General features: G+C 33.2%; 1 protein-coding gene across 2 annotated transcripts in view; it reads right to left on the bottom strand.

Annotated features, from left to right (window-relative positions):
* The window catches only part of LOC6641692 (lachesin), a 28,596-nt gene extending 7,084 nt beyond the window's left edge, over positions 1-21,512 (bottom strand). For both annotated transcript variants that reach the window (XM_047011049.1, XM_002064649.4), the window contains exons 1-5: positions 21,023-21,512; positions 13,949-14,055; positions 7,829-8,045; positions 6,023-6,181; positions 5,798-5,926 (exon numbers count right to left, since the gene is read on the bottom strand). In XM_047011049.1, the coding sequence (XP_046867005.1) occupies positions 5,798-5,926; positions 6,023-6,181; positions 7,829-8,045; positions 13,949-14,055; positions 21,023-21,317 (907 nt within the window). In that variant the 5' untranslated portion in view covers positions 21,318-21,512. The remainder of the gene's footprint in view (positions 1-5,797; positions 5,927-6,022; positions 6,182-7,828; positions 8,046-13,948; positions 14,056-21,022) is intronic.
* Between the last annotated feature and the right edge of the window lie 5,355 nt (positions 21,513-26,867).

The following is a 26,867-nucleotide window of genomic DNA, read 5'->3' as shown; positions in this document are numbered from 1 at the left end:
TCTTCTTGGCTCTCAATTTAAATGAAAATCAGTTGCATACGATACCAGGAAAAATGGCAAGAAAGAAAAAAAAAAAAACTATCTCAGGCTGCATTTGCATAAAACCAAAATCAGGAAAAAATATTTGTGAAATATATGCATGCATAAATTGGACTTGAAAAACTTCATCTTTGTTGGTTGTCAATATGGGCTAGAGACGAGAGGCAAGAGTCCTTGGAAAGTTACCAAATGAATTAAAGAGATTGAGTGGTCGAAAGAAGAAGGTCAGTCAGTTACAAGATTTTGGTTAAGGTGCAAAAGTTTTTGATTACAAGCTAAAAGAAAAAAAATAACAATAACTCATTTTTTTTTTTGGTATTTGGTATTCTTATACCTTTGCGAAGTGTCAGTCAGATGTTTGTATCTCTACCATATATGGACCAATAAAAAATATTCTTGAACAGCATGAGAAGCCGATTTTATATTAAATTAATCTCACTCCCTCAACATGAGAGTCACTGTGAACAAAGTTAGTAATAAATTCTTTTCATTACCATAGATAAAAAGTTTAGGGGAATTGCAGGATCAGATATAGCTGCTATAGACACGATCTGTATTAAAATTAAACACACCACTAGTGCTGCAAAATAATCGATATTTTCAAGTATCGATATTTTCGATATTTTAAGAGAACCACCATTCTAAGTGATACCACCAGTCGGATCCATCGATAGTCGACGAAAGTCTATTCAAACCCATCGATAGTGCATGATAATCCCGTCGAAAGTATACCACCTCAAGTCGTAACCTGCATCAGCTTCCAAACAATTATTTCTTATTTTTATTGCGAACAGCGTTTAATACACTGAGCTACTCGAAAGCTGAACAAAACATTGGCCAAATACATGAAATTAAATGTTTTTTAAATACTCCTTATATTACTTATTTTTATTTTTTTAAAGCAAACTATCGTAGCATTTAATATTTAAAGCTAAACTAACTTTGTACTATAGAATTTATTGCAGTCATGTTAGACATGTATTTTCAGCTTATCCCTCTCTTATCGCTTTCCCCATTAAAATAGTCAATGCTATCCAATCGGCAAGCAATCTTTAATGACCACATCTCTCAGTTTCATTGCCATTCGCACAACCAGGCAATCAGGCTCCAATAATCCTCCCCCTCATGCTCCATGAGAACTTACACTAATTCCACAAATATTGTCTCAACATTTCCCTCCAATCCTGCAATCCTGCAATCAATGCTCAACCAGTTAAACAATGCCATTCCGACTGTAATCCTTGCTACGTTCTCTCACTCCAACGTTTTCTATCCTTTTGTTCTGTTATGTATCTCCCGTAAGGACAACCGTAACGAGGCTTCATTAACGGCTAATTTTCAAGTTGTTTACACTCTCGGGCAGCACCTTTCAGAGTTTTTCCCTCCTTCTGCTTCCTTTTTGTAATGTCACTCACTGTCCAGGCAACTACTCAGGCGAAAATTCCAAACCCCGTGAAAGAGAAGAGTGGTCTATACTTGCAGAGCAACTACCCTTTTCCTTATAATTTTTCAGTCTAAATTATTGTTGACTCAAGTCCATGTTGGAGAAAAAAAGGAGACCTGACTTCGTTGGGCACTTAGCAGCTGCTCCCTGGGTTGGCTGCTGCCGTTCTACATTTTCCGCTTTCACAATATTGTCGCCACTCAATTGTAATTTAAATCAGTGCCGTAATAAGTAGGTGGGTGGAGACGACATTGCTCCTTCACTTCCTTGGACAAATGTTTGTCCGACAGCTATTGAAAGTGCCCAAGTACTTGAGGGACAGTAAAAAACTCTGATAGAGTCTCTGTCCTAGGGCTCTTGCTTTTTGCCTTTTCACTGCTTGGGAAGCAAATTCTTTGTTAAGGACTTGTGTGGGCGATTAAGAGGATCAACAGTAGTGAAAGGAATTTTCCTCTGTTGGAGATGTTAGGTATTTGTATACAGTCAGTAGAAAAAATTCATTATATAACTTAATGTCAGGATTATTTTATGTGGTATTTTGAAGCTACTGCTAGTGTTTTGTCCCTTGAATTTACACATTTTATATAACTTTTTAATTGATGTACAACTGTATAAGTTCCATCTGGATTTCTTTAACTATTTAAGTACTTAACAAGTACTTATTCAATTATTTTTACCAAAGATATCAAACCTGCAAAAGTAAAGGTTTGACATCAATTAAAAAGGTCGCCAAAACAACAAATTTACCATAGATATTAAATTCAACCTTTCTGATGTCGTTATAAATGACTTAACAAGAGTCATAATGGATATTCCCCTAATCTAATTTGTAATTGCTTTCTCTTAGCTAAGGCATGACAAAAATATGATATTATTTAATTAATTAAAAATTATCATGATTATATTAATACAAATTTTGTACAGCTTTTTGAAAAAAGGCTTATAATTCAGTGTTGCTATTCAGTATTCGATTTGGTTAATTCATGAAGCTTAGAAAAAAATATTTATAGAGAGAGAAGAACTCTGATAGAAATGAACTACTTAATAAAGAATAAATATGTTAGTTCATTCTATCAGAGTCTGAAAACTTAAGTGGAAGACAAAGGTTGTTAAATGGTTAATCATCAATACTTAATAAAAAATAAATATTTTGTTGATTCACATATTTAAGCATTTGCCAACCTTTGTCTTCTACTTAAGTTTTCAGACAAAATGATTAAATTTAAACAATTTTCATATCAAACACACAAATGATAAAAATTTTTGTAGTTAGATTTTCAGTAAATTCTTCACCGTCAGTCTTAAAGCCTTGAAAAAGTTCTTGTTTGAGTTAAAATCAGCAGAAATTATATCAATATATAAGATCTGCATTGCATACGAAATTAGCCTCAACGATTTCCTTACAAGTGGCTCAGGTTAAGGGTCGTTTGCAGCATATGTTGTCCTTTCGTATTTCTTGCTTTCTTTTTTTTCTGCTCCTTTTGGTTTCTTCTGTTGCACAAAGGCAACAAATCAGTATGCAGTCACAAAATGTAAGAAACAAACTCGTCTAGAGTTGCCCCTATATTCGTATCGTATTCTCCTCTCCTACCTTTCTCCCTCTCAGCGTCTCGGTCTATCTGCTCTTGCTGGTTAGAAAAATGAAACAGGAAACAGAAGCTGAATTTGTTGCTTCCTGTTTGTTAAGCAACGCACGCCACAAATAAACGTATATTTGTATGTATGTGCGAGTGTGTCCTGGCCAAAGGACATATGCAAGCTGTCACAGTTGTTTTAACAAATTGTTTGGGAGGTACGACCATGTGCTTTTGTATGGTTGTGTGTGTATGTGTGTCGAAATGGAAATTTGTTGCCTTGTGTGTGCGGCAGTTTTAAAAATCAGAAAGAGAATGTTATGTTTATGCTAAAGCAAAAATCGGCAGTCAAAATATTATTGAGATATTTCAGAGTTGCTAAACTAGAGACAGGGATTCAAGTTGAAGTTTTTTTTTTCTATTTTTCAGCATTTTGCTACATGTATGTATGTATATTTACACTAAGGGCAAGCTTAAAGCTTAGAAAATTGTTTACTAAAATCTTTTAAGTTTATTTTTCTTTTTATTTTCTTACTTTTTATACAGTATTTCACTTTAAATACTTCTACTACTATTTAGTTGTTTGCTTAGTCATCTCTGTTGTATGGCTTTAAATGTGTAGAGGATTAGAATGTATATTTGTAAACTTTAACCCTTGCTTTTAAACTGAATTAAGCTTAAGATATAGCTTAAATCATATGTTTCGAGTAGAATGTAAAAGTATATTGGTTGTTTCAATTCTTAAACTAAAGCTTTCTCCACCCAAATGCTGTCTCGCAAATTGAAATCATTATTAAAATTAATGAGATCACCACTTTTATTAGTATTCAATATTTTAATTGCCAAATAATATTATATTTCTACTTGGGAAAAAATTAAAAAATTCTTTTCTTGAAATTGACATATTGGAGTGTGATCAACCCATTCGTATAGGACACTCAGTGAAATACTGTTACCACTTTACCTCTCTAAAGCCAGCCAGTTAGTTCCGCAAAGTAAATTTTTGAAAAAATGTTAAAATAAGGGCATCTGAAGTTTATCTCTGCGGAACTTTTTTAATGAAACTAAGCTAACAATAAGATAGATTATTATTTTATAGGATCAAAAGTAGTTATAGGCAAGTTCAAAAATAAAATGGAACACTTATTGGTCTTATGAAAGGTGGCATAAATTTCAGTTGGCCTAGAGCCTTCACCTGTCAAAGTGCGGTCCTGTTTCGAGATTGCTCATTTTTTGTTTACTTTGTCAGCAATCAAGGTATTTCGAATTTGCGCTGTGCACACGTATAATTTGTATTGCACTTTTTGTCACCAACGGCCTCATAGGCTGAGGTTGTCTTTTGGGTGGTGGTCTGAACTGTTGTTAGTGGTTTGTTTCGGTTGCCAACAAAAATAGATTTATGCTTGCGGCATTTTTAAGTGACAGCAAACGAGCAAATTTCTGTGGTTACCACGCCCCTATACACAAATACAAACACACACACACAGTTTGGGAAAATAGGAGAAAAGCGTAGCTTTTTTGTTGAACTCCAGTATGACAAGCACATGACAACATGTGATGGGTGTCCTCTATATATATGTGTATGTGTGTCTATCTGTCTTCCTATCTGTCGCTTGTAATAAATCTTAAAAAACTGCACCACACACTGTGATTTGATTCCTTTTTATTTCAGTTGTCGCTGTTGTTTGAGGTTGAAAGCCCAGACAACTGCAGCCACAAGTGTGTGTTCAAATTGCGAAATAGCAGGTACATAGACAACCCACGGTGGGCATAGACCGGTTAAAGGTCAGTCTTTATAATCTGTTCTCCGTTGGAGCAGTAGATTTTCAGTTTATGTATTTCATGTACAATTGTCTTGGTTAAAAGAGGTGTAAGAATATCTATTCTATAGATTCAAGGTGAGGGTCGACAAGTACAACAATATTCTGATCATGTAAATGGATTTTCAATCATTTTTACTCAGCTTAAAATTAAATTAAAGAAATTTTACTTAAAGTCTAATTTTTTGAGGTCAAGTTTAAGTTGAAATAAAAATTTCCATTAGTCTTTATTCCGTCCTCTATAACCTATACTTTTGACTATATTCTCTTTAGAGTTGGCTTTCTAATAGAAGAATCCTTTTGTTTAGTATATTCACACATAAAATATATTGTAAACTACTTAAATACCAACAAGTCAAGATCTACATTTGTATTTGTTTACTTTTAAGCCAAGAAAAAATAACTTTACGAGTAAAAAAAAAAAAACAAAATTCATTCATAAAAACATGCAAACATTTTAAAGGTGCTACACTAGGGACTTGCAGAAGTTTCTGTAATAAAGATTTAGCTATAAACCACTGTAAGTCGACCCAATCCCACCCACAAACTATGCCATCAGGATCGACTTTAATCCTCCTGTGCCGCGAAATGGAAATATGAGTTGGCCGACGAACAAAGAGCGTAAAAAAATAGAAAAAAAAAACCAAAATGCCGACGAAAATACCTCGATTAAGGAGGTACCAATATCCTGCTCCTGGTCAACATGTAACAGTAAAATAAATTGAAAATCCTCGAGCAAACAAAACTAGAAAAGTGTTTGCTTTGGTTTTTGTAACATTTTTCGAATATATCGAGGTTGTGCTAACCAAAAACTGTTAACGTAGCATAGAGAAATATGACAAGAGTGTGCTAAAACTCCCCAAAGTCACTTTATCATTTTGCAGGTGACAACAGGGTAACCAGTCCGTAGGGCTACTTACAGTCAACACTGACTTTGATGCGCTTGGAAACCGTGGGTGGAACACCGTTCGATGCGATGCATAGATAGGCGCCCATATCCAGGCGAGAGATGCGAGTTATCTCCAGTGTGTCACCCTCCCATTCATTGACTATGAAGAGAACAAAAACGAAACAGCGAAGGGGACAAAGAAATATGGTTAAATGATCGATTCGATGACCCATCGAGTAGTTGGCTTTGCACTTACCAATGTGATTCTTATTGATGGCTATGCGAGAATTATCATCCCGTTTCCATTTGATAATGGGCCGGGGACTGCCGCTGGCCCGACATCTTAATGAAATGTTGGCACCCTCGCGTACAATGACATCACTCGAGCTCAGCGAGTCATCGATATTTGGTGGCACTGTTGAAACGAGTGTAAAGAAATATGGCATAATGTTAAATATGGTCAAGGCAAATCATCAATTGTGCACTAAATAAGGTTGCACCACCCCTCATATAATCCTCTTAAATAAATGTGCCCATTGAAATGAGCCAGAGCAAGGCATGACAATAAATTCGACCACATAAATTGTAGCATAATTTTAAGCGCCCAGTCAAAAGTGAGGTGAGAAATCTGTTTTATTTGTTTTTGGGCACAGGAAATTGCAATTGAATATTGTTGCATTAAACATGAAACAATATGTGAAATTTTGTTTCACTGTTTATGGAAGTGTGAACCAAAATGTATATACATAAACACAAGTACCTACATACATATGTACATATACATTTTTGATTATACGATTGAATGGGATAAATGCATTCATTTTAAACTAAGGCACAAAAATATGTTAGAACTGATTACATTCAAATTTCTCATATTGTTAAATGTTATTCTTAAAGACAATTTAATATAAATAGACAATTTAATACAAATACAATTTTGTTGATTTATAAAATACTATATAAATTACATATATGTGTATATATACATATATTTTTGGTGTATTTAGAGGGTGTAGCGGTATGAAAGTTATTTATACATTTGACAACTCCTCACTGAAGGCTATTAAAACCTTTTAAACTTAGTTATTTTCTTCAAATTATTAAAAAAATTGTCTAAGTTGAGTTTTTTTTTAACATTTTAAGCAATGTAGCACATCTATTGGCAAGATATTACGAAATTTCTAATGATTACCCGAGTTTAATTTGTTTAAAGTCCTTATAAACTTTTCAATCTCATCAAAGTCTTTAAAAAACTAAACACAAAATAAGTCCTTTATACTTTACTCTTCAAATATCGGGGTTTATTAAATGAATTTAATGCTTTACCATTTTATATTGAAATAAAACACCCTGTATAAAAATATTTTTCACGTCATAATTCAATTAATAGCTAGTCAATCGCATTTGATTGCACTGTTCATAATATTTTGCTATCAATTTCAATTTTGTTGAACCTATTATTAGGATGAAAAATATGAATTTCGTCTAAAATAAAAATGTATTATTTTTGTCTTTTTCGCCAAAAAAAAAAACATATTTTTTGGCAAAAATTTTTTCTTTATTTTTTAATGTTGTTTGCTTAAATTCGTTTATCGCCTGCATATAATTTCTTTTTTAATTAAAAGCGCACGCATTCCCTGTTTTCCCTGATTCTTCCTCTCTCTCTCTCTTTCTCTCTGTCTCTTTCTGGTTTTTTGGCTCAAAAATCGCATGCATTTTTAATAATTTGTTTGTTTGCCCATCCAGGGAAAATACGTAATTTCTCCTTGGCAAAAGATTCAGTGAACTGTGCGCTCGCTCTCTGGACCTTGCCTTTTTCTGACTTTCGCCTGAGTTTTCCTTTTTTTTTCGTTTGTTGGTTTTTTTGGTGCTTTAAGGCACATAAATTATTTTTTAATTCGACGCGTATTTACACAGGATTTTCGTGTGTTTTGCTTGTGAGCTTTTCCTTTTGCCAAACAGATTTTCACCTTCAACATTTTGTTGTTCTTTGGCGCAAAGTGCCTAAAGCCATTCGAATAGTCGTTGATTAGATTCTATATAATTTTTGTATTTAACTTACCAACAACATTTAAATAGCCAAATTGAGTTTTCGCAGTCACTGTATTGATTTGACACATATAGCGTCCTTTGTCCTCTTCGTGGACATTATTGATATGCAGATACCAGGTCCGATGACGATCGTGCTTGTCGTGCGTGACACTAATGCGTGGATTGCGCGTTATAACGTGATTGTGAACAGTTAGAATTGCCGATTGTTCAAAGTGCATCCAAGCGACCTGAAAAAGAAATGAAAATTTGTTAAAATACTACTAAAACAATGTTTTAATATATAAGTCTTAAAATTTATCCTGATTTTGCCTCTACATAAGTAGCCAAGTACAAAAAATTAAAAGATATTATGTTGTGTTTTTGGATTATTTGAATTATTAAAATTCTATTCCTTTTTTTCTGATCGAACAGCTGTAACTTGATTGGCAATTTTTTGTTTGAGTCTCTTAACACGTTTAGTATTCACTTGCTGCCTGCACTTTAAGACGAAATTGAGAAACTATTCAAAATATCTATGGGCATTTTTTAACCTTTTCATATGGAGAACCTAGTTCACATTTTCCATTTCTACACACACACACACACACAAATACATACACTCAGAAACACGTACATTGTGTACACCCAAGCAATTTCACAGCTCAACATCAAAAAAAAAAGAACGATAAAAATTGGGTAAAAAAGAAGCAGGAAGAAAAAAAATTGAAGGAAAATACCAAATAGCAAAAGCGGAAGCGAGAAAATTGCATCATAGTGTCGCATATAAAAATAAACGCAACCGGTTTCATGTTCCCTAGTATTTGCAGGGAGGCAAAGTCAGTCAGGATACGTCCTGTGTCCTGTGTGCTGTATGTGGTGGTGATAGCTATGAATTACATGCATCCAATACATGTAACTGAGCCGAGCCAAGCTTATGGGCGAGCGAGAGAGAGAAAGACGACGCTTCTCTAGTTACAGACACAGCTACTTAAACATGCCATCAGGCTAAACTGAGCTTCTCTTTTGCCATGCCTTTCCTTTCCTTTTCTCTTCTTTACTTTCCTTTACTTAGCTTGTTTCTTCCACTTTTATTTAGTTGCATGCCATGCACGTTTTACTTGTCGTCGCTTTGCCATTTTCTTGTTGCTCTCATTTACACCTCAATTTGATTCTATTTCCTGCGTGTTGGCAAGCCAAAAACCTACACACACACACACCTCCAGACACACCATTCTTTGGCCAAGGTAGCAAGTTGCCTCTAATAAGGTAAAGCTACTTGAGTCCAAGAGTCAGAGCTTCTTCAAGTGGTCCATAATGATGATGCCGGTGCGCTGCCTCAATTGAAGTAAGCTCTTTCCTGATATTCATTTTCATGGTAATGATGTGTTTAAATTCCACTTTAGCAGTTTGATCTCTGCCATCAAATGCAATGGCCAAAAAGGCAGCAGGTATAGTTACATTCCACTACATACACGATAATAGTTTGCTTTTCATGGGCCAATAAATAGGTATAATTATCATAAATATTTCACACTCATGCAAATTGCATTTACAAGTTTGATTTTAGTATTTTAAACTAATTTCAATGGCAAAAAAAAAAAAAATATTCGTATTTAGGCGATGGTTCTTTTCAACTTCTTTTTCTTGGGAGTTTATGTTAGAGCCAGTTTTCGTATGGAACAAACTTACAAAACAAAAAATACCAAACCTTAGAGAACACAATCGAAAAATGGAGTAGAAACGCGTTGGATGTTTATGTCAATACTTGGTATGTCATTTCTGGTATTGAATGCAACAGTAGGTATGAACAGGTAAGAAACGTGGAACTCAATATTTAATTCATTTAAAAATTCAATATAAATATATAGCTAAGGTTATCTTAACAATAAGCTTTATTACTTAGTCATATGTAAAGGTTCTGAGTATTATTATCATAAAGGGGAATATTTTTGAGCAAGGGTTACATAAGTGAAGTATAATCGATATGAAAGTAAAGCTATAGAATCGTGAGAGGTTTTGCGTCCTGTGCTTAGAATGTGTTTCAATGTTCCGAGAAACTTTGTGTAATAAATTAATCAAATGAACAAATTAAGCACAACTTAATCTTAATAAAAAAAACATTATAGCTTTTTGTTTGGGTCAAAAGAAGAGTTTTTGAGTGGCGTTTAATGTAGTCAAGGCATTGCGCGACATTCAGATTTCTTCAGTTAATAGACTTTATCAGGTAGTAATACATAACCATCGGAAATTTGTTTTTATAGCTTGCTTCGTAGAGTGGAATATGATGTGAGCTCGGAAATAATTGTGTCAATACAAATAATAAATATCAAAGAAGCTAACATCGGCTATTCCGAAGTTTATATACCCTTGCAGTCCTTGGTAATAATAATTTTACATGTTCAAAATTTGTTTTCTGCAACTCAATTCATTAATATACAAACGAAACAATTTTACTCTCTATTTTACAATTTCTTCTTCCCTCATTCCCAAAGCAAAGCAACGCACGCATACACATACAGTTTATGTAGCGTTGCGTCTGTGTGTGTATGCATGTACTCTGTTGATGACGAAAGACGTAGTAGACAGCATGCAGCGCTGCCGGCAGAGCTGGGAGCAGAGCCGATTATTATATTGACTGTAACTTGTGTTATACTTATCCGATCACATTAAAATTTTTTGGGATCTGGGGTTTTATATCCAATATAATCACATATGTAAATTTCATAGCATACTCCAATTTTTATAAAAATGTTTTTTCTAGTTCTTCTAGAACTATATGATATAATGGTCCGATACTGATAGTTTTCATACTTCATTTTTCCCGGGTAATAAAAAACACCGAAAAAAATTTCAGCCCGATAGCTCTTAAGACGGCTGAGTAAAACGCATATACACAGACGGATGGACAGACGGACATGGCTATGTTAACTCAGCTTCTCATGCTGATTAAGAATATATATACTTTATGGGGTCGGAAACGTCTCCTTCTGTGCGTTTATACCCTTCTTGCGTTGCAAGGGTATAAAAAGAAATAAATTTAAAGGATTATTCCTGTTTCTCGAATACTAGTCCAAAAATTCAAAGTTTTTAAAAAAAAAAATTTTATAAGTTTATTTATATTGTGTGTTCAAAAAAAGCCTAACCTGTATGAATACAAAAACGACGTTCATAATGCGTCAGTTAATGGGATTAACGACAAATGCATGGAACTTGCATATTGAGTTAATACTTTAATTTTGGATTTTGGTATTAAGGAATATATCAAGAAATTTAAATTATGTGTCCTGATGGAGCATGTCTATTGAGTTAATACTTTAATTTTGGATGTTAGTATTAAGGAAAATATTGAAGTATGAAAACAATTCATCACGACCGAGCTTGCCTATTGAGTTTTCATCACTTTAAGTTTGAATTATAATATAAAGGAAAATATAACCCATTAAAGGATTTAAAGTGGGTCTCGCCGCTTTAGTTTGGAAACGTTTTAAAGCGATTTGAAATCAAAAAAAAAAAAAAAGGAAACAGTTGTTGCCTTGAGAGAGCTCAACAAATGAATGAGAAAATCGTCGAGTGGGCCTGCTTTTATACCCGTAAAAAGCAGAGCCTGCTATGCCCTGTTGGAGACGAAAATGCTACTTTTTTTTGGAGGTGAGTGACTTTGTCTAACATCGATAACAAAAGTATCGATTAAAAGAAAGATTATCGTTCATACCCTAAAATTTCATCGGATAGTAAAGTCCAAATTTAAAAAAACAGAAAACATTAAATGTATAACTAATTAACGATTTATTTTTCTTTTGTATTCGTGCACAAATAATATGAATAAATGGGGCTTTAAATGCCAATCAATAAATTCGGTATACATAATCGTATTGCCATTGCGAAGTTTCAACATTTGTTCACTGAAATGTGTTTGATGTATGTAATTGTAATTTATGAATTTTTATGAAAATGTTTCTTCTAGTTCTTCTAGAGCTATATGATATAGTGGTCCGATCCTGATGGTTTTCATACTTTATTTTTCCCGGGTAATAAAAAACCCCGAAAAAAAATTTCAGCCCGATAGCTCTTAAGACGGCTGAGTAAAACGCATATGCACAGACGGACGGACGGACGGACGGACGGACGGACAGACGGACATGGCTATATCAGCTCAGCTTCTCATGCTGATCAAGAATATATATACTTTATGGGGTCGGAAACGTCTCCTTCTGTGCGTTACAAACATCTGAGCAATTTTATAATACCCTCTGCAAGGATATAAAAATAGTGTCTGATTTATTATTTATTTGGCATCCAAAATTTGTTTGTAACATAAGATAAAAAGAGTGGATTTATTAAAGTAAAATGATTCCTACAAATATAACTCTAGACTTATTTATTCAATAAATAAAAACTAACGTCATTTTAAGAATTTTTAAAACGCATAGAACCTAATTTGTGGACATAATGTAAGAGGATTGATTTGGATGACAAAGATTTCGATGTGTTAATGTAATCTGTTATCTCTTGCAAAATTACGTAACTTTCTACATTATTCACTTCTCTTGCTTTAATTTATAAACATTGTGTCTTTCATTTATGACAAGAATCATTTGCATTCAAACATAATCGTCCATTAGTTGCATAACTTGCGCTAAAATGAACCAGCCAATTAAAAGAATTTAATTAGTTGACTTTGATTACCATTCACTAATTTTCATTTAGCTCATTTTCTATGCATTTCTCGTCCCGGTTGCCACCCTCTTTGTCTTCTGCTTTGGTCTTATCTAATACCAGTTATTCAGTTTTCTTTATGCCAAGTAATCAAATCATTAGCACTCATTACACGCTGTTTTCTTGCAAAGCTGCTTAATTAATAAATCATTTCGACTTCCCTAGTTTTTTCCATTGCCATCATCCACCACAGAAAAAGCGTAAAGAAACTGCTAATGATGCATAAAAAGCAGTTTGAGAGATTAACACCGATCCCTTTTAGCGGTCATTACAGTTTTTTGATGCAAGATTTTTTCAATACTCTACACTAACACATTAGTCAAGAAAATGCAATTTTGGAGGATTTGGCCGGTATTGAAATCAAAACCGTTGAAACAATTGAATAATGGGTAAAAGTCGTCTAAATTTATTTGAACGATCAACCCAAAAGACTATTAGAATCCTACTCTAACCGCAATGCTATTGTCGATACTTTAGACATTACTTCCATCCCTGAATGTTCGGTTAATTTTTGTTTCTTTTATCCATTGCAAAAGTATTAAAGATATATCGTCAGAGTCGGACAGTTTTCAGGGTTGGACTTTGGCGAAATCTCTATGACCTTTCCGGTTTAGGAAAAATAAAGGAACGCTGATTTCTAAATGTGGGTGTGATATTTTGCGATAAGATTAAGCCAAATGTTGTCAAATGTGGACACTTTTTGTCGAAACATCAAATACTGTTCTATCCAAGTGCTCTATCTCTATATTCATATAAAATTTAGTAATAAAGTAATCGCAATCTCCGACCTACATACAGGAATCTTTAATTGGTAAAAATTGATCAAATTTGATGTGATGTGATGGCAATTAACAGCGGAGTATATTTTCATAAGTAAGAAATAACTGACACAGATATAGCCAATCACATCAAACCATGTTTTTTTTATGCAGCTTTTTAAATATGTCCTTGATTATAATAACTAAAGTTTGGTTAAATTTATTAAGCTCATATTGATGGTAACCGATTCGCTTTGCTTCAACCTAATGAACTATATCTATAAATAGTTTAACTGAAGCTATGGACAAGAGCCACAAATGTGCCATTTCCATATATGTTTAATATTAAGAATAGTTTTTCACAAAACAAGCGAAACATATGCGATAAGGCATCGAAACAAAGCAAGTGTGGCCATAATTGTATAAAGAATTTTGAATCCATGTTTTCGTTGGTTTTTATCGAAGCCCAAGTAGTAAGTAACTGGCATAAAAGTATTCAGATATGTGATTCACAAAGAACACTTCATAAACAAATAGAGCATACGATAAAAAGTAAAAGTTTTCAAGAACACACACAATGAGATGTGGAAATATAGAAAAATGTGGAATGCATTCGTTAATTTTCTGAAGTTGAAAGTTCATTTTAAGTATGTTGTCACTTGTTGCCTTCTGCCTACCTTATATGATCCCAGATTCTTGACTGAACAACCTAATTTGACATTGCGGCCAGCAGGTACGGTTACGTTTTCGATGTATTCAGTAAATTCGGGTTCTTCCACAACGGCTGTAAAACAAAAAAAATGTGAAAATTAGTATTTATATTCATTAGATTTTAGTTTATGCAAAATAGTGATATTTTGGGGGCTTGAAAAAAAAAAAAAACAAAAACTGACACCACGACAAAGAACCAACTCATTTTGCATAATCAAATAAAGCGGAAAAATCAATTATGCGCACAAAATGAATTGTAAAATGTTGGTGTGGCAATGGGCCACATGAAATAATTATACAGATTTTATTGATTTTTGGCCCTGGTTAATCATATTGATGTTGGGTGAAAAAAAAATGGCAACAAATATTCGAATATATACAATTAAACACATGTTCAACAGCACTAATGGAAAGAGACAGCTGCAAAAAAGTAAGAGAAAAAGAGTGAGAGAGAGAGAGGGGGAAGAGAGTGGAAAGTCTCTCATTTTCTTTTTCCAATATTTGCCTTTCAACATCAACAAGTTAAACATTTTTTTCACGCTTTCCCCCTTACCCAGTATATGCAACATATTTACTCCATTGGCCGCAGTTTTCCACCATTTTCCTTTTGCCCGGCACTCATGATGCATTCATTAAATTTTTAATGACCTTAAAATCTGTTTAAATGCATTAAATTCACTTTGGTCAGAGGAAATGGCAATGCCATCAGCAACTATGACTGTGAAAATTCTTGTCAAATTTTCGTATTCAATTAAAGATAATTTCATAAACTTGAAAGTTTTGGAATGCAATTCCATGCAGACACTCAGTTTATTTTATTCGAATTTAATTTATTTGTTTTTTGACTTTGAAGTGAATACTGAAATACTTTGGAAATTCAATTAACTTCTTAGTTTTAGCAGCATGCAATTATTTAATCACTTAGCCAACAAATACTCAAAAATTAAATTACAACTAAATTTGTGAACAAGATTTAATTGAGTACATTGAGCAGCAGAGATGAGTTTAATATCAAATTTTTTTATCTACTGTAAGGTCTTTACTATTTCAAAAGTCTGACAAGGGGAACTTCAGGTATGCGAATCACCGATTTGGATGAATTTTGGATATGTTGTAGAATACCCCGTCATTTGAAGCTGTGTGAAATATTTCGGCGCACTATTCTATATTTTCCTAATAAATCGGCTTTAAAGTTATAGCTTTGGTGACTTATAAGTAAAACTCCGAGTGGTCTACAAGCAGCTCGATGGTGTAAGGGGTAGAGGTCCTGCCTAAAATCGACGGAACTCTGGTTCAACCCCCGCCCGAAACTAGTTAGTTTTGGGTTTTCATTTTTTTTTTTTGCTTTTTCAATAATTATTTTTGTCTAATAGCGAAATAGTTTTTTTGATGATTTGTAATTGGAAACTTTTTTATGTATGTTGAAATTATTGTAGATGCAAATTATTATTATTAACTATTATTAACTTGTACGCTTAAGGTAATACCAGCTATACGCACGCCATTATGTACTGTATTTTTTAGGTAAGTTTAAAATATGATAAAGAGAATGCAAAACTCCTTAACGCTTATAGAAGAAAATCGAGAAATTTCATCAAAAGAAGACTGCACTAAAGTAATATTCCCGTCAAAGACGGGGCAATTCCACTTGTCATCTCTGATATTGAAGGGAATGCTCAAGTATGCATGGTCGCTTCAGATTAGAAAGTGGTTTTCCAAAATTTTTATTTCGTTTGTTTCCTTAAAATTGGTTTAATGTTGGTATGTTTTTGCACAAAAGCATTATTTAAACATGTTCATAGTCTTGAGAAAATATACATACGGGTATCATGTTTTTATGATTTATATCACAAAACCCAAAACTAACTAGTTTCGGGCGGGGGTTGAACCAGAGTTCCGTCGATTTTAGGCAGGACCTCTACCCCTTACACCATCGAGCTGCTTGTAGACCACTCGGAGTTTTACTTATAAGTCACCAAAGCTATAACTTTAAAGCCGATTTATTAGGAAAATATAGAATAGTGCGCCGAAAAATTTCACACAGCTTCAAATGACGGGGAATTCTACAACATATCCGAAATTCATCCAAATCGGTGATTCGCATACCTGAAGTTCCCCTTGTGAGTAGCAAAAAATATTTAATGATTGAGAATGTTAATAAATTCAAAAACTCATCACGAATTAGAATTAAATCTACTTAGTCGAATTTTGAAATATTCAGCTTTAAATTGGTGAACATTTTTACCCAAAGTCAAACAAATTGGTGAAAATTTTTACCCAAAGTCAAACAAGTTTTTGAAGGTTTAAATAGTCCTATATATCAAATTTTCTAAAATAAAAATTTCTATGATTTTTACAAAAGTGTATGTTGATTAGGCAAAACTAAAAAATGTTCGCTATAGTTTTTAATGGAATCACCTTAAATAAAAAACACAAAATCTTCATTAACATCGAGAACTTCAGATTCTTACTCACTTAAATATATTTTGGCGCTGTTTTGGATACGTCTTTAAATGAAGCCTTATAAAAATGTAATTACATCGAATTCAACGTGATATCCTGACCATTCAATTGGAACAGCAATTTGTTGCTAGAGAATTATTTCTGTTTGAAATTCACCTACTCTATAGTGAAGAGGTAGATTGGGGAATTTTCTCTAAAAGAGTCTTAACCATGGTATATATAAAAATTAAAAACTACCTATATTGAAAATAGATAATTTAATTATATACTCGATAATTTTTTTTGTACTCCTGCGAATATACCCTTACAATATAAAGTAAATATTCTTGATCAACACGACGAGGCGACTATATTCAATAATATCTGTTGGACTGTCTGTCTCTCCGTTGTTTGTATTCCTCCTTGACCTTTAAAACAACTGTCCATCTCGAACTCAGTCGGATTGGCGACAAAATTTTATAGCCCGCATAGGAAAGATCGCTTGAGAAAGTTAATAGCTTTGATATAAATATACGATAAATAAACTCCAGCTTTAGACTATAAGCCGTTCTGTGGAAAAAATTCTACATTTTAGACAAGTTACTGTGACAGAAAATATGCATCAGAATAAGAAGCTAGCCCGGACTTCTGCGTTTTTTCTTATCCGATATTTATATATAGTTTTTTAGGTTGTACCAAAATATAGTTATTTTCTAATAATAAAGGTTCTCATTATAATTTAATGTTGCAAACTATTGACGAAAAATTGTTGCATTAAATTAATTAGCCCATTTTCGTTAGTTGTTTAACTTTTTGAAAAACAGAAATAGACGTCTTTCGGAAAAGTTCAAATTTTTTTCAAATGTTTTTTACAGCAAAGTGACTATCTATAAATTAGGATTCTTTTCTTAAATTTTAGTAAGTAATGTTGTGTAAAAGTTATAATAGCTTTAGGCCGAAATACTTTAGAGTAATAACTTTTCACTGAATTTCTTCAAATTTGTTTTCTTCTGCATGTGGCAAAAAATGGGTTAATATTGAATATTAGCAGTGTAGTAATATCTAAGTATAAGTAGAAGTATCTGTAATAATAATCTACAATAACATCCACTGTGTGATACATAGATCTTAACTTAAAGATAAGCGTCCGCTCTCTCACATAGAGAGAGATAATCTTGAACCACGAGAAAAATCAATTAAAGAGACATTTTGTGAGTGAAAGTTGATGTTAACTTTAGGGAGGCGACTCCCTAAAGCAGTTTTGTTTTTGAAAAAAATTAACAATACCTTGTCAGAGCATCTAAAATTTTTTGTAGAAAAAAGGCTAAATTCCAAATAGAAACCAACAGATTATAATAAAATGGAAAATTGCCCACTGTGCATTGTGATGATATTTTCAATTTCCAAAATTTTGGCATTGGCTTAATTAGTCGTATGCTTTTGATGTTGTGTCCAGGTGATGTACTTGTATGTACATATCAACTATACATATACATAAATTTGTATTTGTATATGTATGTGCATGTTTTTATGTGTCTGAACATGGAATGTGTGTGTGTGTGTGTGTGTGTTTATTTATGTATAAACATAAATAGCCATATTGTAACGCATTTTGCACAAGTCAATAGAATTGGTTTTCATTCACTCTGGCTTAAAGGCATAAGGCATACAATGAGCACTCACACACACAGACATAAACACACGCACACACAGATCCATGCTAATGCAATATAATCGTAATCATCGTCTGCCTTTCGGCAATTGACATATTTGACTTGGTTGCCGCCACGCCGCGTCGGGCCACCCATTGAACTGGGCTCAGTCTAATTATGAAACAATAACACAAACAGAGCAAATGAAACTTGCATAAATTAGCCAAGGCAAGTCAAGGCAATTGCATTTCAGCTCCACCATTTGACTCTTACATGACTCTCTCTTTCAAAACCGTCCAAGATGCAGTCTCCGAAGGAAGGGTGGTCAGGGCATGTGTAAAAAAGACTGTAGTGGCAGAAAAAAAAACAAATGTTTGCCTCTTGCGGCAAGTCAAGCGTGCAACAGCAAATTCCCTCTGCATAATCATGGGATTTCATCCAGCTGCAATTTTCGCGCCAGAGCGCGTGTCTGCATATAAATTTTTATTCAAGCCTGGTGACGCCTCTCCCACTTCCAGACATAATCTCATGCCCTAGTCCAACACCAAACTGAGAATTGGAGAGAGTGAGAGAGAAAATTGAGAAATTACATTTCAATGACTAGTAAATGTTCTCACTAAGATTAAACTATTGATCATTTTGCTCCAATATAAATCAAAGCGTTGACTATTATTTTTTGACAATTAATCAAATGACTAAACTGACAATTATGAAACCGGAAATCATCTAGTCATATTTACTATATTGTCCATTTCATCATGTTCTTGATAAAATTTTAATCTGTTAAAGTTGAAAGTAATTTTTTTTTTCCAACCTATATCATCATGTCGATGAAGATACATCATTCTGTGGCATAACTTTTCGTAGTGATTCAGTTCTGATAATGTTCTAATCCAAACGTAAAAGTGGCTTAATAAACTTACTAAAGATCAATTGTATATAAAAACCTCAAACTATAATTAATTGTCTTTCTTTGCAAGGTACAAATTTGAATGTCTGTGTATTTAGTTGAGGTTTAAGCACAATAGGCTAAAATTGACTAATAGTTGTTTAGCTAGCCATAGACCACAACCATATTTATAACATTTGGACTTCAGTATAAGGCATTGATTCTTATGTGGTGAAATTTATTTGGAAGATATGGTCCTTCATGTTAAGGACAATTTCAAAAATTGGCAATGTTATTTAGTGTTATAAAATGACATCAAATTTATACATATAAGCAAGAAGGCTTTTATACAGTATTATTAGTTAAATGTTTCAAAAACTTTTGTTATCTTTTTCGAATACATAGTATAAATAAGCTCAAAACATTTGGCCAATTAATTTTAAATAAGTAAATAATACAATTTTCACAGTCAGTTTGAAATATGGTAGAATAGTTTAAAAAATTACAACTTTTATTTTACCACAGAAACTTATTTCTAAAAAAGCTTACAGCTTTTATAAGAAGGTCACTCTAAATTGTTACAAACCAAGTTATTCTAATATAATTTTTAAATACTATGTAGTAAGATCAACATTCGTTGGGTTTCTCTTAGCCATAACTGAGTCGTCTTAACTGGTCTTCATCTTTTATTACTTATTTTGTTTGTCGTAAGGTACAAGAATGTTTCCATATAAAGTAGGTTTTTTTCTATTTGGACAACTTAAAGAATTTTCTCCAAATATATGCATATATATAGGCTGCTACCAACGAGGATTTTGAATGTGAAACCAATGTTGATATACCCCTTTAATGAAAAAGTAATAACATGCATAAAAAGTTGACAATGAATGATATTGCCTCATTGGAGCAGGGCAGGGGGAACAAAAAAGGCCGCAAAAAAATCTGTTGAAGAGCTGGTGGGGCGTTGGGGAGTTATGTTGATGATGCGGTTGATGTCGCCTGTTGCGACATAAATTGCTCTGCCTGAATGAATTTTGTGCACATTTAAGCGATGCCATTGTTGCTGTTATTGTTGTTCTTGTTGTTGTTGTCTGTTGCTGCACCTGAGACCAATGACACCCGTCATTTGAGGGGGCGATGTCCCCAGACTCATACGTTATCCCATTGCCCCACAGGCAACGTACATTCTCTTTTTTCTGCTTGTGATATCTGTGCAGATGGCGCTTTCCATTTTTGGCATAAAGCCGTGTATCACTTATGGCCTCGGGACAACCAACTACTCTACTCTCTCTCTCTCTCTCTCTATCTATGCACTCTCTTTCCAAATGCCAATATGGCAGTCTCTCTGAATGTCAGTATGTAAATCCAAGTGCCCTAAGGTCAGCCGCCTACAAGATTCCGCTTGCTATTGATAGGCATCCCAAGCTTTAGTTAAGAAGCCAAAAAATAAAGATTCAGTGGCTATGAGTTACAATGAAATTGAGTCTTTAAATATTGGAATGGTATTGCAATTGGCTTTCGATTTGAAAACTTTACATATTCGTATGGTTTATTGATCTCAAGTTCCCTAATTTTGATTATTTAGAATTTTAATCCAAAAATGCTTCCTTCTCAAATAAAAACTTTGACTCTGTAATTATCTGGATCCGTCTATGTCTGAAATAAATAATAACAGTTATGGCAAATGATATTGATACCGAAATCTCCTGATTTCCGTGTATCACTTAGAATAAGAAAAATAATTCTTTATTCTTCAAATGATGAAAATGGAGAATTATGGTCTTTTGAAAGTGGACAGACAACTTAAATCACTCGACCCCTTTTTGATCAATTGAATTTGTTACTAGAAATGCAAAATGATTGCTATCGACATGCTATGACCATGTAAAAAGAATTATCAGTTGTGCCAAGGGATCATTTAAAAAACTTTGAAATCCTAGACACTTTTTAAATGAACTATTTTGATTACCATCTTAGTTTGAATATATTTTTGTTTAACTTTATGCTGAACATATGTATTTTATCAAATATTTGGGTTTAATATCTTGGATACTTACTATTTAAATTCGAGGTTGGTACATTGGCGACACCGCCAGCTACAATTACGCCATTGCTACCGACGACAGTGTTACCAAGGCCACTTCCAGCGGTCGCTCCTCCTCCAGTTATCACTCCTGTGGCTTGGTTTGCTGTTGTTGTCTTAGTGCCACTTGGATGCTTGCCTCCGGCGTTATTTCCACCGCCGACACTGCCATTGAGTATCTGTGGCAAGATGATCTTATTGGTGGAGTCCCCCGCAGTTGCCGTTAGCACTAGGAGGGCTCCAATTAGATGCCAAGATGGCAGCAACATCAACTTGCCGTACTAGTGCTTGATATTAACACGGAGGAGCTGACTTCGTAGATGATGAGGTTGTTGGAGCTGCAGCTGCAGGATACACAAGCCAGGAGGAGCCCCAACAATGGACTCGTCGCCTGGCCAAATTGCATCCTCCCTATCCAGGCTCTCTGTGTTATTTTTTTCTTTCTTTTTGTTTTTGGTTTTGTTTTGTTTTCTTGTTGTAGAGAGTTTCTATTAAGCAAAAATGGCCTTTGGCGTTGAATTGTGGTGAATTTTGTTTTTTTTTTTTTGTTCGTGTATTGTTTTTGTTTTTTAATCTTTTGTTTCAAGCGGGCATTTTCACACGCAACAAATTTTCATATTTCGTTTAACTTTTTCGCCAACATATTTTGCATAATATTTTTTGCCAAGGTTTTTGTTTTCATATCACTTAAAAGGCACACAACAAAATTTGTTTATCAAAAGTCACACTAATTAGCCCCCATTAAAATTTCATTCGCGCTTTGCTCTAACAAATTTTATTAATTTAATTACAAACACTTTGCCAAAACGGTTGAGGGTGGAGAAAAACGATGATTAGTTTTTCTTTTTTGGGTAGAAAAACTCATAAAAAAGTGCATAAAATTTGTTCTCAGATTTCTTTTTTTTTTGTGTATGTGGTCTATGAGGAAAATTGCTTAATTTCATAAGCGACACATAAGGGAAAAAGTTTTCTCTGTGGTTTGCTGTCTCTGGTGACTTTTTTTTTGGGTGGAGGACAGTCACGCTTAAAAGTCATAAAAAAATATATATAGAAGAGAAAGTTTCAAATATATACGGATACACATACATACATATATTTGTATATAAAAAACATATAAAATTATAAAAAAAAAATTCCACAAGTATGAAACTTAAGGCAAAGCAAAATGTTCAGAATTAATTGCCATATGGAAAATGCTTCCAGCTGTTGCTCTCATTACAAAAGTTTCTCAAAAGATTTGTTGACAAAATATATGTATGCATGAATATCTTACGGTAAATGGACTTTCTTTTTCATTTTTGTTTTGCTGTAACTCGCTTTTTTGTTTTTTCCATCTAGATAATCCTAGACCATATATCAATTGGCCGCCAGAGGCTGCTGCCTACTTGCATTTGGAAAATCTTTATGACTTTTTGGTTAGAGCAAAAAACTTTCCCATGTCACGTGGCACTACAAGAACGGGAACGCAACTCTATGGCATAATATTTTGCCAAACTTTATTGAATTCCCAGGCGAAAATGGTAACTGCATGGCATACATGGAGAAGGCCAAGAGAAAAGGTTTTAAGGGAAAGTTACTATGTAGACAGCAAACAATTGCCACAGGCGGAATACTGACAAGAAAGGGGTAAATAGAAAAAGAGATGGCAGGCGGGGTGAAAATGCTGGGGAAAAACCAGTGCATTGCTGGCAAATTTATGGATGCCAAAGTCATATGGAAAAACTCAAGAATTAAACCTTTTATTGCCGCTGCATACTTTTGGGCTCTTTGCATGTAGGGTAAAAGGTGTAAAAGTTGAAACCAAATTTACAATGGCATGGGAAATCCGTTACTCTAACTCTATAAAACAAAATGCATTTATATGTGCTTTAAGGAACATTTGAATTTCTTTTGGCAAAAATCTGTTTTAAAATAAAGCAAAGAAAATTTAGGCATCAGCGGCTACTACAAAATTATTTATATTTATTATTTTTGTTTATACAAACTTGAATAACAAATAATGTTTACTTTAAATCAAATTTGCTTTATAATAATTATAACATAGTTAAAAGTTTTCCAAAAATTCGAATATTTTAGAACCGGCAGATAGGAAATTCCGATATATACATATATTTCTAAAGGTAAACACATTCTTAGACAGCCAATTTACTTCCCACATTAAAAGATGCCATCATTTTCTATTGAAAGTAGCAACTGTTTTCCTCTAGGGAGAAAATGACTAAATTTTTCCTTCCTAAACGCAAGGCCGATTTCCCCTCTTGAATGACGAATTTTACTACACTATCAAATCTACATCTCGCTCAGCCATTCAGCTGATAATTTTATTTAATTCCTTATAATAAAATTTTTTCAATTATCACATATATTTTTTTGAGAAATATTTTATTTAAATTTTTTTAATGAAAAAACTTTAGATATCATCCAGTTGCCATTGCCAACTGGCTTTAGTCTTGAAGTAGTAACATCGCCGCAAAATTCTACAGTTGTTAAAAAAGTCTGTTGGAAAGGATCATAATTATCTTTAAATTTGTATCCTTCTTTTTTTCATCATATTTTCTTTATTTTTCTAAAATTTTCCTAACACTAATTTGGTAATTGTTTACGAACCTCGAAAATATCGATGTAAATTTCAATAAGCATAGTAAAAGTAATACAGTAATTAATATTTGCACTTCCTAAAAAATTACTAGGTCACTTTTCGTTGGCCTAACAAATTTATAAAACTGAAATTTCATTCTATTTAGGTATCATAATGAATCTTATTAAATTGAGCATAAAATGTTATTTTTTTTATTTTGTATGTTCTAATTAAGACTCTGAATCAAATATTATCTTTTAATTGTTTTTCCGTTTAATTCTAAATCTATAAAAAAAAAATCAAAATAAGGTGCTAATGATTAACATATTTTATGTATTACCATACTATTTTGCTTTGCCAACTTGTGTGGCAAACTTGGTATCATAATAAGTCTACCCTTTTGGCACGTACTGCAGATGCTACCATTCAGTTAGTACTAATGTCAGAGACATGTGACCAATTAGCGTAGGAAATGTTAGTGAGCCAAAACGCAGTGAAATCGTTTGGGAGGGACTCCACAAAAGCAAACAAAAACCGAATGCCGCATTGTCATTTTTTTCGTTGGCTCTCTTACTCTTAATTTAGTCCTGCTGGTCACATCGAAGGATACACGTTTTAATTTCAAATTTTTTTCAAAGATCTAATTAAAAGGTTTTCAGTTCTTTTTTTTTCATTTTCTTGTTGTCCCTCTACTTGGAAGTAGCAAATGAAATTGAGAATTGTCATGGTTATAGGTTGAACTTTATTTAGATGGCTTCGCAGAGTACAAACAGAAATGCAAATACAAAATGTATACAAAAATTGTTTACGAAAAATATATTACAATAATAGGCCTGGGCAGCTGTTGTCCTATGGCTAAGTGACTCAAATGGCCACCGCTAAATTGTTGACAGCTTGGGAGGATTTCTGGGGTGGCCATGCGGCAAATTATTAGTCTTGACATGTTGTTGCTTTAAAAATCGTAGAAAATCGTTAAAAATCGTGAGGGTATTTTCTTTGTATTCTTAGATTTCTACACTTTAAATTTTGAATTTTGCATAAGCACTAATCTTTGCTTTAATATTTTGGTGGGTTTCCCATTTTTTAACTTATTATATTATTTAATTTTTAAGGATTTCGTCTTAATACTTATTTGTTGTTATTTACACTGCTACTCAAGTTAATATTCATTTAGTTACAAGAGCTTTACTTATAAAGTAATAACTAATTTTAAGATTTTTTTACTCTGTCGAATGGTGTATTTATTTCTTTCTTTGGAGGTTTATTATTACGTTTTAATAATATATTACTTTTCTGAATTATTTTAATGGACAATAACTAAATAGCGCATTTGGTTTCTAACAACAAACAACACTTGTTCCAGAATTTTTAAAGTTATTTTCCAAATAATTTGTGATTTTTTTAATTGTTTGATTTTATATTATTTTATTTTTACCATTAAATTCTTTTTTTTACTTAGAATGACCGAATGTTAATAAAAGAATAATTCTCTTTTATTCAGACACCTAAAGCCGCTTGTGAATAGTAGACGAAAATATTAGGTTTGAATAGTAAAAAAAATAACAATTAAACAAAAAGGGATAATAAAAATTAATCTGTAAATACAATAAAAAGCAAAACAAGCAAATCACAACAAAAGTGTTTTTAATTCAAATGAAAGTTGCCAAGATTTGTTTACTTAAAACAAATTGGTTATTGATATCTTTATTTAGAGAATATTGTAAAGAGATGAAACGAGAAATGTATAATGGGACTCAAGTTTAATTGAGGGGAGTGATAGGAAGGGGTAAATTAGTGGTACATCAATATCATAAATTTAACTTTAAGTGCTATTCGTCCTTTTTTGTGTTTTAGTAGGTTCTCAGAATGTTTTTTTATGTTCATCTTAACATTCTAATATTCAATAGTAAATGTCAACTTCTGATGACAAGCCATTTTCTAAAAAAAAGTGGAGTCATTTTTTGTCACCGCTGTGCCATCCATTCACTAACTATCGTCATCATCATCATCATCATTGGGAACAGCATCATATTTTTGCAATTTTGTTTGCTTTGTTCTGGACAATTTGTAAATTTGTTGCCACAGAAAAACAAAAGATGAACAATAAGCCCTGCGTAACGAGTGATAAAAAGGGAAGTTAGCTGGCAACAGCTGACGGCTTGCTATTGATCTGCATTGATGCCAGGCCATATGCAAATACAGTGAAGCTTGCCTAAAAACCATTGCAAACGTGGACACACCATCAAATTCACATTTCTGTACGCATAATTTTGTTTTTTTTTTGGGAGTTTCAAATACTTTTGTTTCTCTAATGTGCTTGTCATTTGGGAGTCTTTACTGTAGTCCCATTACATATGCAATTTTCAAGCTGTTGCCCCAAGAGTTTGTTTGTGTGCCCCCCTGTTGTCCCATTCCCTGCCATGTTCCCCGTTCCCTGTCAGTTTGTAGTGGGTTAATGTATTTTTAAGCTAAATTCTTTGTTTATATTTGCCTTGCTGTTTTCTGGTTGTGTTTGCCTGCAGTTTGTTGCAGTTGCAATTCTTCCTCTCTGCTTCGTTCCATCTTGCCAATGGTTTTTATTTTTTGGGATAGGCTGATGTTAACTTTAGTTGATTCATTCAGTCGCTTATAAGTTCGTTTCAAGTTTTTTCCCATGGATTTGAAGCATGTCTTTGCCTCATGTGGCAGGAGTCAAGGGGTAAATCTCAACGTTTTGTTTGCATTTTGTGGCATGAAATGTGCATTAGCAAAGTTAACTGGTTAATTGTTTGCCTATGTCGAGTGGCAGACAATCCAGGAGACCAAACAGATTGAGAGAGCGGGAGAGAGAGTGAGAGGTACGACAAATATTGTGCGTATGTGTCTTTTGGAATTTAAAGCAAATTCAAAATTGTTTCAATTTAAGGAGTAAAATTTTGACGATTTGTTTTCACAATTTTATTGCTGTTTGAGTTTCTGAGAATAAAAACAAAGAACCAAAACCAACCATTTTATTTAAGCAAAATTTACTCCATTAATATTTTGAATAATTTTATTATCAAAAGTTTTAAACATAGTTTAATAAATGTTTTGAGAAGTTATTAAGTCGGACTGAGTTTTCAAAACAAAGGTAGCAAACCTATACGATAGTTATAAAGTATAATTATATACATCATATTATTAGGGCCAGCTTTTTTTTACAGAATTCACAGACAAATATACATATATCTCCTAATATTGCCTAAAATAGTTGAGATACGTT

The sequence above is a fragment of the Drosophila willistoni genome (genome assembly GCF_018902025.1).
Source record: "Drosophila willistoni isolate 14030-0811.24 chromosome 2R unlocalized genomic scaffold, UCI_dwil_1.1 Seg200, whole genome shotgun sequence".
NCBI lineage: Eukaryota > Metazoa > Arthropoda > Insecta > Diptera > Drosophilidae > Drosophila > Drosophila willistoni.
Note: the sequence above shows the minus strand (reverse complement) of the source record. Positions and strands in the feature narration are given on the sequence as shown.